The following is a 13,202-nucleotide window of genomic DNA, read 5'->3' as shown; positions in this document are numbered from 1 at the left end:
ACTGTGGGGGAAACCGGAGCACCCGCAACGTAGAACATGCAAACTCCACACAGAAACGCCAACTGAGCAAAGGTTCGAACCAGCGACCCGGCGACCTTCTTGCTATGAGGCGACAGCACTACCTACTGCGCCACTGCTTGCACTTTGCATATTGCTTTATACAATAAATTTTAGCATGCAGACCCCTGGAAAACAAAATAAACCACCAAATAAACTATGACACCTTACAAGCAAAAGTGCATAAAAGTCACTCACCACCTGGAATTCTCATGAATACTTTAGTAAGTGTATCTCCTGCGATGATGTTGTAGCTGATCATTGCTGCATGTGGGATTAGAAATGCAACAGATATTCACACAAATGCAACTAAAGGTCATTTTTAGGACAGAAAGGAGATGTTAATTACCAATGAACGGATAAAGAAACTGTAGAACCGACACGATGATGTATCCTATCTGGCCAAACGTGCTTCGAACCAGAGATTGGTAACTGTGGGTGCCGGACAGATTCCCTCCTCTGACCAGAAGAATAATGGAGTAATCTGGTGAAAGACCAAAAACATTTAAGTGTTAAATGCAGGTACTTTAAGCATTAAATATATACCCTTTACTTTAGTCAAAAACTAAAACACTGATGAAAAACTCCACAGTGAGGAGGGAAAACTAGACATTCACAGAGTCTGTGATGAAGATGAGGTTGTTTCTTCATGCAACATTAAATTTAATTAATTAAATTTAATTAATTAAATTTAACTCCTTTATTTTAGAGATTTTTTGGTTTCCTTTTGACTCAATGTGCAAACAGTATACATAAAGCATGTGCATTTGCAGTGTGCACCTGTAATGAAGGCAACCAGAATAAGCAGCAGAAGACCCATTGGCAGTCCGGCCTGACTCATGGAATATGGTAAACCTATAAAGGAATTAAACAAGAGATCAGAGATTAGTCCTGTTTAGTAAAAAAAGCATGGTTTTAATTGCAGGCTTGGATAGTCATTTGGTGCAGTGTTTCTCAACCACGTTCCTGGAGGACCACTAGCTCTGCACACTTGCCATGTCTCCTTAAACGAACATACCTGATTCAGATCATCAACCCAGAGACTGAAAGGCCCGTAATGGGTGTGACAGACAAAGGAGACATTTAAAACATGCATTGTTGGTGGTCCTCCAGGAACATGGTTGAGAAACACTGATTTATTGTAACTAAATACACAAACACGACATTCTAGTGGAAAAGTTAGATGCATTTATCACCGCCAAAACTAAGACAATAATCACATTGCTAGATTTGCAATGTTGAGTTAGATTATAAATGACCTGGAACCACAGGTAAAAACACATAAGATTTGTGAAGACGCTGCAGAAATTAACCATATTATAGTGAAAGTTAATCATCTGCATGTGTTTTTAAGGTGACTGTGAGCATTTTAAGAGCATTTAAATAGTGCATAAAATAGTTTAATAGCAATTCATTCATTTTCTTTTCGGCTTAGTCCCTTTATTAATCTTGGATTGCCACAGCGGAATGAACCACCAACGTATCCAGCATATGTTTTACACAGTAAATGCCCTTCCAGCCGCAACTCATCACTGAGAAACATCCATACACACGTATTCACACACATGCTTTATGGTCAATTTTAGCCTACCCTTTTCACCTATAGCACATGTGTTTGGACTTGTGGGGGAAACCAGAGCACCCGGAGGAAACCCACGCCAACAGGAGGAGAACATACAAACTCCATACAGAAATGCCAACTGACCCAGCCGAGGCTCGAACCAGTAACCTTCATGCTGTGAGGTAAACGTGCTACCTACAGCGCCACTGCGTCGTTTAATAACAAAAAATTTTATTGAATTATTCATATGATAAAGACCAAGCAATGGTACTTTACATTTTATAATTAATTTTCTGTACCTGAATACTGTTAACACTGTCCCCGGAAAACCATAAAGCACAGTTTATTCCCTTTAATATTTGCTCCATGGTGTTTATTTATGACTGTAGTTTGTTTATTATATTTATATAATAAATTGCATAAAAATATATATTCATATTTCATTCTCCTACAAAATTATACCAATCAATCTAGATGTATGCATTTCCAAATAAAGCTATTTAAATCCTCTAGTGAAATTGTATTTATAATCGCAATATACACTCACTGGTCAATTTATTAGGTACACCTGTCCAACTGCTCGTTAACGCAAATTTCTAATCAGTCAATCTCATGGCAGCAACTCAATGCATTTAGGCATGTAGACATGATCAAGACGAGCATGGCATGGTTGTTGGTGCCAGACGGGCTGGTCTGAGTATTTCAGAAACTGCTCATCTACTGGGATTGTCACGCACAACCAACTCTAGAGTTTAAAGAGAATGATCAAAAAAAAGAGAAAATATCCAGTGAGCAGCAGTTCTGTGGGCGCAGACACCTTGTTGATGCAGGAGGTCAGAGGAGAATGGCCAGACTGACCAAGAACAGGAAACTGAGGCTACAATTCACAGAGACTCACCAAAATTGGACAATAGAAGATTGGAGAAACGTTGCCTGGTCTGATGACGAGTCTCAATTTCTGCAGCAACATTAGGATGGTAGGGTCAGAACTTGGCATCAACAACATGAAAGCATGAATCCATCTTGCCTTGTATCAATGGTTCAGGCTGGTGGTGGTGTCATGGTGTGGGGGATATTTTCTTGGCACACTTTGGGTTCATTAGTACCAACTGAGAATCGTTTCAATGCCACAGCCTACCTGAGCATTGTTGCTGACCATGTGCATCCCATGACCACAGTGTACCCATCTTCTGATGGCTACTTCCAGCAGGATATCGCGCCATATCATAAATCACAAATCATCTCAGACTGGTTTCTTGGACATGACAATGAGTTCGCTGTACTCAAATGGCCTCCACAGTCACCAGAGCTCAATCTAATAGAGCAGGGGTTCCCAAACTTTTCAGGCCGCGACCCCCAAAATTACCATGCCAGTGAGTCGCTACCCCCAATATATTCTGAGGTGGTTATAAATACAGAAACCTTGCATGCAATGGAGCACACACACCAATGGACCCAAGTCTATTCTTCTTTTAATTTTTTTTAATGTATGAGAGCTGTAAATGGGCAACAAAGTTTTACCAGGTGTTATGAAATCTGCTGCATCTGACACTATTGCTGTGTCTTTAATATAATGTAATTATCACCGGGGGTTGCAATCCAATAGAAGTAGTAACTATAAGCTACTATAGTAACTATATGGTATAAACGACTATTTTTTCTCTTCAGTAGGTTATGGATAAAATATGGTAATTCTTATGGTTTAATAAAAATAAATAGATTTTTGGAAATCACCAGGCGACCCCCCTTCATTGTCCCGCGACCCCTTGGGGGGTCCCGACCCCCACTTTGAGAACCATTGCAATAGAGCACCTTTAGGATCAGGTGGAACACGAGATTTGCATCATGGATGAGCAGCCGACAAATCTGAAGCAACTGTGTGATGCTATCAGTTCAATATGGAGCAAAATCTCTTAGGAATATTTCGAGTACTTTGTTGAATCTGTGCCACAAAAGATTAAGGCCATTCTAAAGGCAACAGGGGGTCCAACCTAGTACTTGTAAGGTGTACCTAATAAAGTGACCGGTGAGTGTATATGTACATCAAGAGAGAGAAAAAAATATATATACAGTTGAAGTCAGAATTATAAGCCCCCTTTTGATTTTATTATTTCTTTTAAATATTTCCCAAATTATTTTTAACAGAGCAAGGACATTTTCACAGTATGTCTGATAATATTTTTTATTCTGGAGAAAGTCTTATTTGTTTTATTTCGGCTAGAATAAAAGCAGTTATTAATTTTTTTAAAAACATTTTTGGGACAAAATTATTAGCCCCTTTAAGCTATATTTTTTTTTCGATAATCTACAGAACAGACCACTGTTATACAATAACTTGCCTAATTACCCTAACCTGCATAGTTAACCTAATTAACCTAGTTAAGCCTTTAAATGTTACTTTAAGCTGTATAGAAGTGTCTTGAAAAATATCTAGTAAAATATTATTTACTGTCATCATGACAAAGATAAAAAAAACAAGTTATTAGAAATGAGTTTTTAAAACTATTATGCTTAGAAATGTGCTGAAACAATCTTCTTCCATTAAACAGAAATTGTTGAAAAAAATAAAGAGGGGCGCTATTAATTCAGGGGGGCTTCAGGGGGGCTAATAATTCTGACTTCAACTGTATATTGCAACGGCAAATTTTTCCAGTGTCGTGCAGCCCTCGTCCAAACTCATTGAAAATAAGCCCACTGACAAATATCCTCTGAAGCATAAACGTGAAGTCTCCTTTTTTAGGGTAGTGGAAAAAATCTAGAGATTAACTAGTCTCCTTCATACTAATCTGGCAGGTGATAGAGCAAAGAAACAACAACTACCGTTAATCCATACTCTAAAGTTTTCCTACTGACCTCTTCTAGACTGTTATAGTATATAAGAGGATCAACTATCATAGGAAACTTTTTTTTCCTCTTGTTTTTCCTGCAGCAGAAGCATGTGAACTGACTAGGGTTGTTCTTTAGTCATATGATTGAGTGCCGTGTGGAATCTGAGCTCGTTTTCAGATCCACCAAAACATGCACAAATATACAACTGATAAGTAACTGACTTACAGAACAGACTTTTACTTTATATCCAGAAGTGAAATATAAAGGTTATATTTTATAGTTTAACACAAAAAGATGAAAAGAAGCATGGAAACAAATTACACTGTCAGTCAAGATTATGAATGAATTAATGAATGAATGAATGAATGAATGAATGAATGAATGCATTTATAGCCATCAAAACATTGAAACAACAGATGAAAGCATGAGAATTATGTAGTGACTAAATTAATTTGAACTAATCATATTTATAATATATTTCTTTTTGATAAAAAAACCACTGTGATACAATATAATCCACTTATTAAAGTAGTCCAAATGCATGTTGGGACAGATGATGATCCCCCCCCAAAAATAAAAAATAAAATCAGCTCCAATATGTTAAAGTAATAATAATAATAATAATAATAATAACAACAACAATAACAATTTCTAAAAGATAATGATTACAAAAAATAAGATTAGTTATGGGAATGCCAGAAATAAAATGATTGAATTTGTTGAATATTTTTAAGAAAAATGTTTTATCTAATTTATTGATTGTTATTAATTTATTCTTACTTTTATTCTTAATTTATTTTTACTTATTAATTTTAAAACAACAATAATAAAGATAATAATAATAATGATGATGATTTTCATTTACATGAATTTAAAGCAATAATAATAATAATAATTACAACAATATTGATGATGATGATGATGATTTCCATTTACATTAATTTAAAGCAAGAATAATAACCATCATTTTCATTTACATGAGTTTAAATCAATAATATTAATAATAATAACAATGATAATAATAATAATATGAATAACAATTTGTTTACATTTAATTAAAATAATAATAATAATAATAATAATAATAATAATAATTATTATTATTATTATAAAAACAATCTCCGAAAAATGAAGATTCCTTGCGTTTAGTAACAGGAATGCCATAGTTTACCATTTTTGCTTCCCCAAAGAATAAAATGTTTCTTAATGTGAATAATATTATAGTCAATAATTAATGTTTTGAAGGTTAAAATGTTCTTCATTGAACCATCATGTATTTTTAAGAATGTAATACAGGGTTCTTACACGTTTTTTGAAATCCAAATCAAAGCATTTTTAAGCACTTTCCAGATGCATTTTCAAATGACATATTATGTATTATTTTACATATTTAAATACATATAAAGTGCATACTACATTATTTCCGATGCTATTTGTTGTAGTATTCTGCAGTATATATTGTAATATTTCGAAGGGAAAAAGAATCATTTTGAATTACTGTTATTTAAATGTAATTTACTCACATTTAAAATTTAAAAAACAGACAGTTTTCACTTGTTACATTTATGCAAAAGCAAATGTTTAGATGTTATCTGGTATAGTATTCTGTAGTATACTAAAAACGCTATTATAGCGTATATATATAAAAAACGCTATTATAACTTACACATATATACATTATATATATTTGTATATAATACATATATATATATATATTATTAAGGGTATAACAGATCACAGTTGATGTGTGATTCGTATGGATCATAACCCACAGTTCGGAACACACCTGACCTGCGGATTAATAGTTTTTTTAACTTGTAGATTAATTCTAAATTTGTAATGATCGCTGACAGATCAAATCAATTTTAGGCTTTTCTGTTAAATATAATGATGACTGAACAAGTTATGGTAGGTTATTCGGGATGTGGTGGGTTTCTTAGGTTATTAAAGGTGTTTCCTACTTGTTTAGCCTGCAGTAATACATTCAGTGTAAGCTGCCCCATTAGGCATTAAAAGATCGAGATCTCAACACCCACGCAACATAAATTATAAATGATGGGGATTTGCATATTTTATTATTCCTTGAATCGCTGCATTCAAATCTGAGTTTGAATAACGCAACAATCAGGAAAGAGATTCAGTCTTTAATCTTTTGAGTTAGTTATGAAGTTACAAACACTTAAATAGCACGGAAGTACTGGGACAACAGTTTATAGTTCAGATAAAACCACTGATGTTTATGGTAAAGATTAAAATCACCATCATGCATTTAACTTGATGCTGAAAATGAAAGTTGTAGGTAGCAATTACATTATTTAACCAATAGGCTGCGACAAACAGCTCTTAAAATATGCCACTGATTATATCTTCAAAAATGATCATCTAGCAATGAAACATGAAGGTTTACCAGTGAATACTAAATAAATTTTTTTGAAAATGAGAGTAAAAATGAATATATGGGTTGTACAAATTATAATGTTAGATTTCTACATTTAGCGTTATCAGCAACAGTAGTTATATATATATATATATATATATATATATATATATATATATATATATATATATATATATATATATATATATATATATATATATTTTTTTTTTTTATATATATTATATATATATATTTATATATATATATAGACTTTATACAATATGGCACTTTATTTAAAATCTAAGCACTTTTCAAACCTTTTAAACACTCAAGGATTTCAAGGATTTACATCACCTTTAAGAAACCTGTTAATAGCAAGCAACATTACCTTACCTATAATCCCGCTTCCTATTATAGAGTTGATGAAATTAAATGAGGCCGAGGACACTGAACTACTTCCACCTTTCCCAGCATCATGTGAGGACAACAAACAACTCCTTTCACTTTCCATCTGAGAATAAAAAAATATAATAATACAACAATAGCATACATTCAGCATATTGGGATTTATGAAATAATATGCACACTCACCTTTTGAGCTTTGTCGCTTTTCTCTCTTTTGTCGTTTTCCATTAAAAACAGCCCTTTAGTGATGTCCTGCTGGTGCAGATGGAGGGTCTCGCATGTCCTGGCGCTATTAAAAGTGTCCGCTTGATTCCTCCAGTCCGCCCACTGAATAAAATAAACGCCCCTCGCTGCGTTTAGACATCGGCTGCTGGCTATTGGAAAAGCTGTTTCTACATGAATGACTTGATCTGTGTTTGACACACAAAGCCGGTTAAACCCTATTATAGCTGCTGGCAAATCGTTTGCTCAACAGCCTTGGCTTTCATGGAAAAACTGGAAAATGTTTTCGAGATTATGGGAAATAAACAGATACTGTAGACAGTCATATGTTACAGTACAGTGTGAACATTGAGCTGTTGTGTTGTGTGCATGTTTCTGTGGCCCTGTCGACCTATGACATCTGTATGATCTCTGAGCAAGTTTCCACACATTATCAAAAAGCTGCATCAGTACAATTTGAAGCAATTTATTAAAGAGACATTCATTCACTATTTATTTCCTTCGGCTTAGTCTTATTTCAGCAAATGTTTAAAAATAAAAAAGCTGAAGTATCACATGTACATCAGTATTCACAGCCTTCGCTGTGAAGCTCTAAATAGAGTTCAGGTACATTTTGTTTCCACTGATTATTCTTGAGATGTTTCAGCAGCTTCATTGGAGTTCACCTGTGGTCAATTCAGTTGATTGGACAGGATTTGAAAAGGCATACACCTGTCTATATAAAGTCCCAGGGTTGACAGTGCATGTCAAAGCACAAACCAAGCATGAAGTCAAAGGAATTGTCTGTAGACCTCCGAGACAGGATTGTCTGGGGAAGGTTACAGAAACATTTCTGCTGCTCTGAATCAATTTGATCAATTGTTCCAATGAGCGCAGTGGCCTCCAACATCCATAAGTGGAAGATGTTTGGAATCACCAGGACTCTTCCTAGAGCTGGCCGGCCATATAGTATATATACTGAATTACAATACGAAACAAAAATTCTGCATGGTCAATTTAATGTCTATTAAAATAAATTTTAACTATTTCTTTGAACATCATTATGTTTACCTAAATATGCATTTCATTATTTAACTAAAATTTTTTAAATACCATTTTAAGGTCAATATTATTAGCCCCTTTATGCTATTTTTTTTTTCAATAGTCTACTGAACAAACCATTGTTATAGAATAACTTGCATAATTACCCTAACCTGCCTAGCAAACCTAATTAACCAAGTTAAGCCTTTAAATGTCACACAAAGACATCTAGTCAAATAGTATGTACTGTCATCATGGTAAAGATAAAATAAATCAGTTATTAAAAATGAGTTATTAAAACTATTATATTTAGAAATGTGTTGAAAAAATCTGCTCTCCATTAATCAGAAATTAGGGGAAAAAATAAACAAGGGGCGAATATATATATATATATATATATATAATGAGGGGAAAGGCCAGTTTTGATCATATGACATGCTGTTTTGTATTTCTATTTGCAGTTAATATTTTTGCAACTTTTTAACTAGATTGAGAATTGTAATTGAACATTAACAATATGTGTGAAGTAAAAAAAGATTACAGTTATATACACTATACATTACACTATATAGTATATATACTGAATTACAATACGAAACAAAAATTCTGCATGGTCAATTTAATGTCTATTAAAATAAATTTTAACTATTTCTTTGAACATCATTATGTTTACCTAAATATGCATTTCATTATTTAACTAAAAAGTTTGAGGATCAAAATGTGAAACAAATGTCTAAAAGAGTTGAATCTTCTAACATAAGAGCCCTATTAAAAAAAAAAATAAGTAAATAAGCAAATGTTAAGTTTAATCCACCAGGTGTCGCTATCAGACTTTGCTGCTCTTTTATGACCTGTGGGACTGATGTTTTGAACTGAACACGTGCAGTCAATGGGAAAGTAAGCCAAAATTGCTCTATCAAACTATTGAGTGTTTATAAACTTAACTGTTTATTTGCATTAAATAACCCAAACGTCTAATAAAATTAGATTTTGTATGATTTTAAAGTATAACAACAACAACAAACTACCTCAAAAATCCAGCATTTGCCGTCGTGGTAACAATGGGAGAATTTAATATTGACATTTTACTCATATAAACATATGAGTGAAAATTAACCTTCAAAATATTTCCTTTCAGAAGGAAAACTTATGAAAAGGGTTATTTTCATTTTGTTTTTACCATGTTTGTCAAAATGTCCGTATACCTTATAAGTTTGACATAAATGATGGAGGGGGAACAAAAATATGTCACATACATAACAAAAAAATCGTAAAATGTCACCTTTTACAGCCTCACAGAGTCAGTCTGGCGCCAGTGTCCGTCAAGCTCTGAAAAATTTACAACTCTTACTATGACAAAGGCCGAGTTATTGACATTCATACGCAAACGTTCTATTGGATGCCCGGCAGCTAGCGTCGGCATATTCTAATTAATATTCATGAGGCAAGCCCTTTATAACAGCGCAACGCTGGCATGGCCTACTTAATATTCATGAGCTGAGCCTCAGGCATAGTAGGATTGGAGGTTTTCGCTTTTACTCTTATGAATAACCGAAAGCGCACATCTCTGATGTCAGGCACTTGCTCTTTTGATCAGTCTTGTGCAGTTTTTTTCACGCTGAAAATCCATCGGAGTTTACTTACTTGGGTGAAGTTGTCCACATTGCGTGTTTTCCTCCGCCTTGGATCACTGCATCAAGTTTGACAGCAGGACGCTGAGGATTAATTTTAATTTTGGAAGAGATTTCTACATTCTGCTAAAATATGGTGAGTAAATTAGACTATTAAGTAATGCAATTAACATTTATGATCAAGAGAGTTTCCTTCAGATTTTAATATAATGAACATATATAAAATAAACATGCCTAATGCATAAAAATATTCAAGTGTAACCAGGATTTTTTAAACTAGCTATGTTGAGTTAAAATGTGATCATGCATAGCCTTTGTTTTTAGATTCATTTCTCACTCATTTGCTATATATAACAACATTCATGTTGTTATACTGTTATATATAGCAAATGAGTACAACTTGCAGTTTTTTTTAACAGTAATTGATGTAGTAATCTGATATTACTTTTTTTGTAGTAGCTACATACACTATGTCGTTGGTGTCATAACAGAATCAGATGCACACGAATAAGTTATTTATACATCTGTACATTGATTGATTTGTTTGGTTTTCCGACATCCATTTATACATGTCAGCACTGGTCCAGACTGCGCCACAGGTTTTAGGATTTAATTCTACGTGGGATATATATTTATTTTATTTATAGTTTAAACAATGTTCAAACCCAAATTATAATAAATTACCTTTAAACCTTCCTTCACTTTGTCTTTATTTTCGCGCCGTTTGGTTTTGGTTAGACATGAACTGCCCTGGTTGACGCCCTGGAAGTCACTTTTTCCAGTGATTGATCATTGAATCTGCGGTGGAGAAGAGAATGCAACTGGGTAAAACTAACGTTAGTTATTTCAGCTGGGAAGTTTTATTTTTGTGGCACACTGCTACATTGCGTTTAAATCGACTGTCGTTATGAACTATACGCAGCTCGATTCACGGAATCGGTTCGTTCGAACAGCTTATTTCAATATGGCTCGCGTAACTTCGTCGTCACACGTGGCCACTGACATTTTATGTTTAATGTTAGGTCATTAAAGTCATATCGAAGATATTTAATGTGTAAGATTTTAGGAAATATGTTTTAAAATGGTAATCTACATTTTGTACGGCTAGTTAAAATGTGTGTTCATTGAGACAGATAAGAGTCGTTGATTTGTATAGTGTTTCAGAGAGCTACCTTCCTGCACATTTCAGTTGCAACCCTGACCAAACACACCTGTTTGTAATTATCAAGTGCTGCTTTAGGTACTGTTAATTGGTTCAGGTGTGTTTGATCAGGGTTGGTACTGAATTCTGCAGGAAGGTAGCTCTCCAGGAACGGGGTTGGTGACTTCTGGTGTAGGTTTAGGGTTGGAGTAGGTCTACACCAGGGGCCTGTTTCAGTAAGGAGGTTCAAACAACTCAGAGTTTAAATTTGAACTCTGAGTTGATTTACCGAGAGATTAAAAACTCAAGAGTTTTCGGTTTCAGAACAGCTGATCTGAGTTGGGTCAATCAACTTCGAGTAGACCAACTCAGAGTTAAGCGCGCACACCGTGACTTTAAAAAGGCATTATCAATGGAGCGTAGACATTACGAGTGACTATGGCAATATCTTATAAAAGAGATCACCATTTCTTTCTCCAGCTGAACTTGATGTTCTCATGCAAAGTTATAGCAAATATGAGTGTGTATATATTTGAAAAGAAACAACCATCAGTGAAGAAGAGACAGTTAGCGTGGGAAAACAGCTGCTCAAGTTAATGCCTAATTTCACTTTTTAAGTATTTAAATATTTAAGTATAATAAAATAAGTAATGTAATTTGTGACGTTTATATTTTTTTTCTAAACTTTTTTATACATTTATTAGTTTTAAATGATTTAACAGTGCACTTGTGTGTCTGCCTTTTTTATTGATCAAGTGATTGAGGTTAATATAACATTTAGAAGGTAAGCAGTACTAAAAATATTTTTTAGAAAGAATAATAATCCCATTAATCTAGTTACAGTGCATGTCGAAGGTGAATTTAATTTAATTATTTATTAAAAAAGGATAAGCCATTCTAGTACAGTTCTTCTGTGTGTGACTAAAATGTAGGCAATAGCTATGTTTCCATCCAAATATATTACATAAATTTATGTGCAAAACTGGCATATTGCATAAAAGATGCAAATAAAATTCCATCCAACGAGTCAAAGAGAAAAAAATCGTCACTTCCTGATTAAACTGGCACCAAATATCAACAGTAAAAACAGAATTTACTGTGGTAGAAGAAGCTGCGTCAATTAATTCTTTATTTAGCCTAATTAATGTACTTGCGCCTCGATGTCAGAAGACAATGCTGAAACACAATGAACACGTGGGGGCGTCTGAAGCCATGAGACGCGGAGACTCTTGACACGCACCAGACGTTCGGATGTAATAATAATATACACTAATACTGAAACAGTTAAGGCATTTTAGAATGACTAAAACAATATTTAAGACATGTTACAGTGTGCTCAGCTTGCTGGTTTGTCCATTTACACACATTTTCATTATCATATGATCATGATCTTTTTTTTAATGTACATACTGTAATTTGTTTAGTAAAAGTGTTTCCATCGTAGTTTATGCGCACATTTTCTATCGAATAAAAGTTTATCCTACTCAGTTATGCACGTTTTTTTATGCATATTTTAAAAAGTTATGTGCATCATGACATTTCTATCAATCGTTTTTATGCACGTATCCAAAATGAGCATAAAAATAGGTGTGTGGAAATGTAAGGCTAAGGCGAGAAATGCCGCTTCATCTTTAAAAAAGGGGAGGAGACAGACAGAAACTCTGAGTTTAGAGAATAAAACCTGCTTCTGACCAGGTTAGATTCACAGAGTAAGTTACCACAGTAACTGACTCTGAGTTAAAGTTACCTTTCTTTCAGAAACAGGCTTGACTTACCCTGCTTTCTCGAGTTTAACAAACCTGCCATTTTGAAACGGAAAACCCAGAGTTTCTCTCATTTCAGGGTTAAAATACTCTGAGTTTTCAGTTAACCTCCTTTCTGAAACAGGCCCCAGGTGTGCCCAAAAAGGGCCAAATATCACTGAGAGCTGTGGGCCAAAGGTAAATATACCAAACTATA

The 13,202-nt window shown here is 34.1% G+C and overlaps 2 protein-coding genes across 16 annotated transcripts in view; one reads left to right on the top strand and one right to left on the bottom strand.

Moving 5' to 3' along the window:
- Positions 1-13,202, bottom strand: part of slc38a11 (solute carrier family 38 member 11) — a 243,842-nt gene that overhangs the window by 12,417 nt on the left and 218,223 nt on the right. Inside the window, exons 1-8 of one of the 13 annotated variants that reach the window (XM_087266427.1) lie at positions 10,787-10,983; positions 10,116-10,228; positions 9,754-9,800; positions 7,416-7,639; positions 7,218-7,335; positions 838-912; positions 407-541; positions 256-321 (exon numbers count right to left, since the gene is read on the bottom strand). In XM_087266427.1, coding sequence (XP_087122553.1) covers positions 256-321; positions 407-541; positions 838-912; positions 7,218-7,335; positions 7,416-7,457 — 436 coding nt within the window. In that variant the 5' untranslated portion in view covers positions 7,458-7,639; positions 9,754-9,800; positions 10,116-10,228; positions 10,787-10,983. Of the gene's footprint in view, positions 1-255; positions 322-406; positions 542-837; positions 913-7,217; positions 7,336-7,415; positions 8,385-9,723; positions 9,814-10,115; positions 10,229-10,786; positions 10,984-13,202 lie in introns of those variants that run through there. The other 12 variants (XM_087266423.1, XM_087266424.1, XM_087266426.1 and 9 more) reach the window with 12 other exon arrangements.
- Positions 10,041-13,202, top strand: part of scn1laa (sodium channel, voltage-gated, type I-like, alpha) — a 99,277-nt gene continuing 96,115 nt past the window's right edge. For 2 of the 3 annotated variants that reach the window (XM_087266221.1, XM_087266220.1), the window contains exon 1: positions 10,041-10,238. The gene's annotated coding sequence lies outside the window, so the exon portion shown is untranslated. Of the gene's footprint in view, positions 11,470-13,137; positions 13,184-13,202 lie in introns of all 3 variants that reach the window. The other variant, XM_087266222.1, reaches the window with a different exon arrangement.

The sequence above is a fragment of the Danio rerio genome, chromosome 9 (genome assembly GCF_052040795.2).
Source record: "Danio rerio strain M-AB ecotype USA chromosome 9, GRCz13ab, whole genome shotgun sequence".
Taxonomy (NCBI): Eukaryota; Metazoa; Chordata; class Actinopteri; order Cypriniformes; family Danionidae; genus Danio; species Danio rerio.
This window is presented reverse-complemented; position numbering and strand designations above follow the sequence as displayed.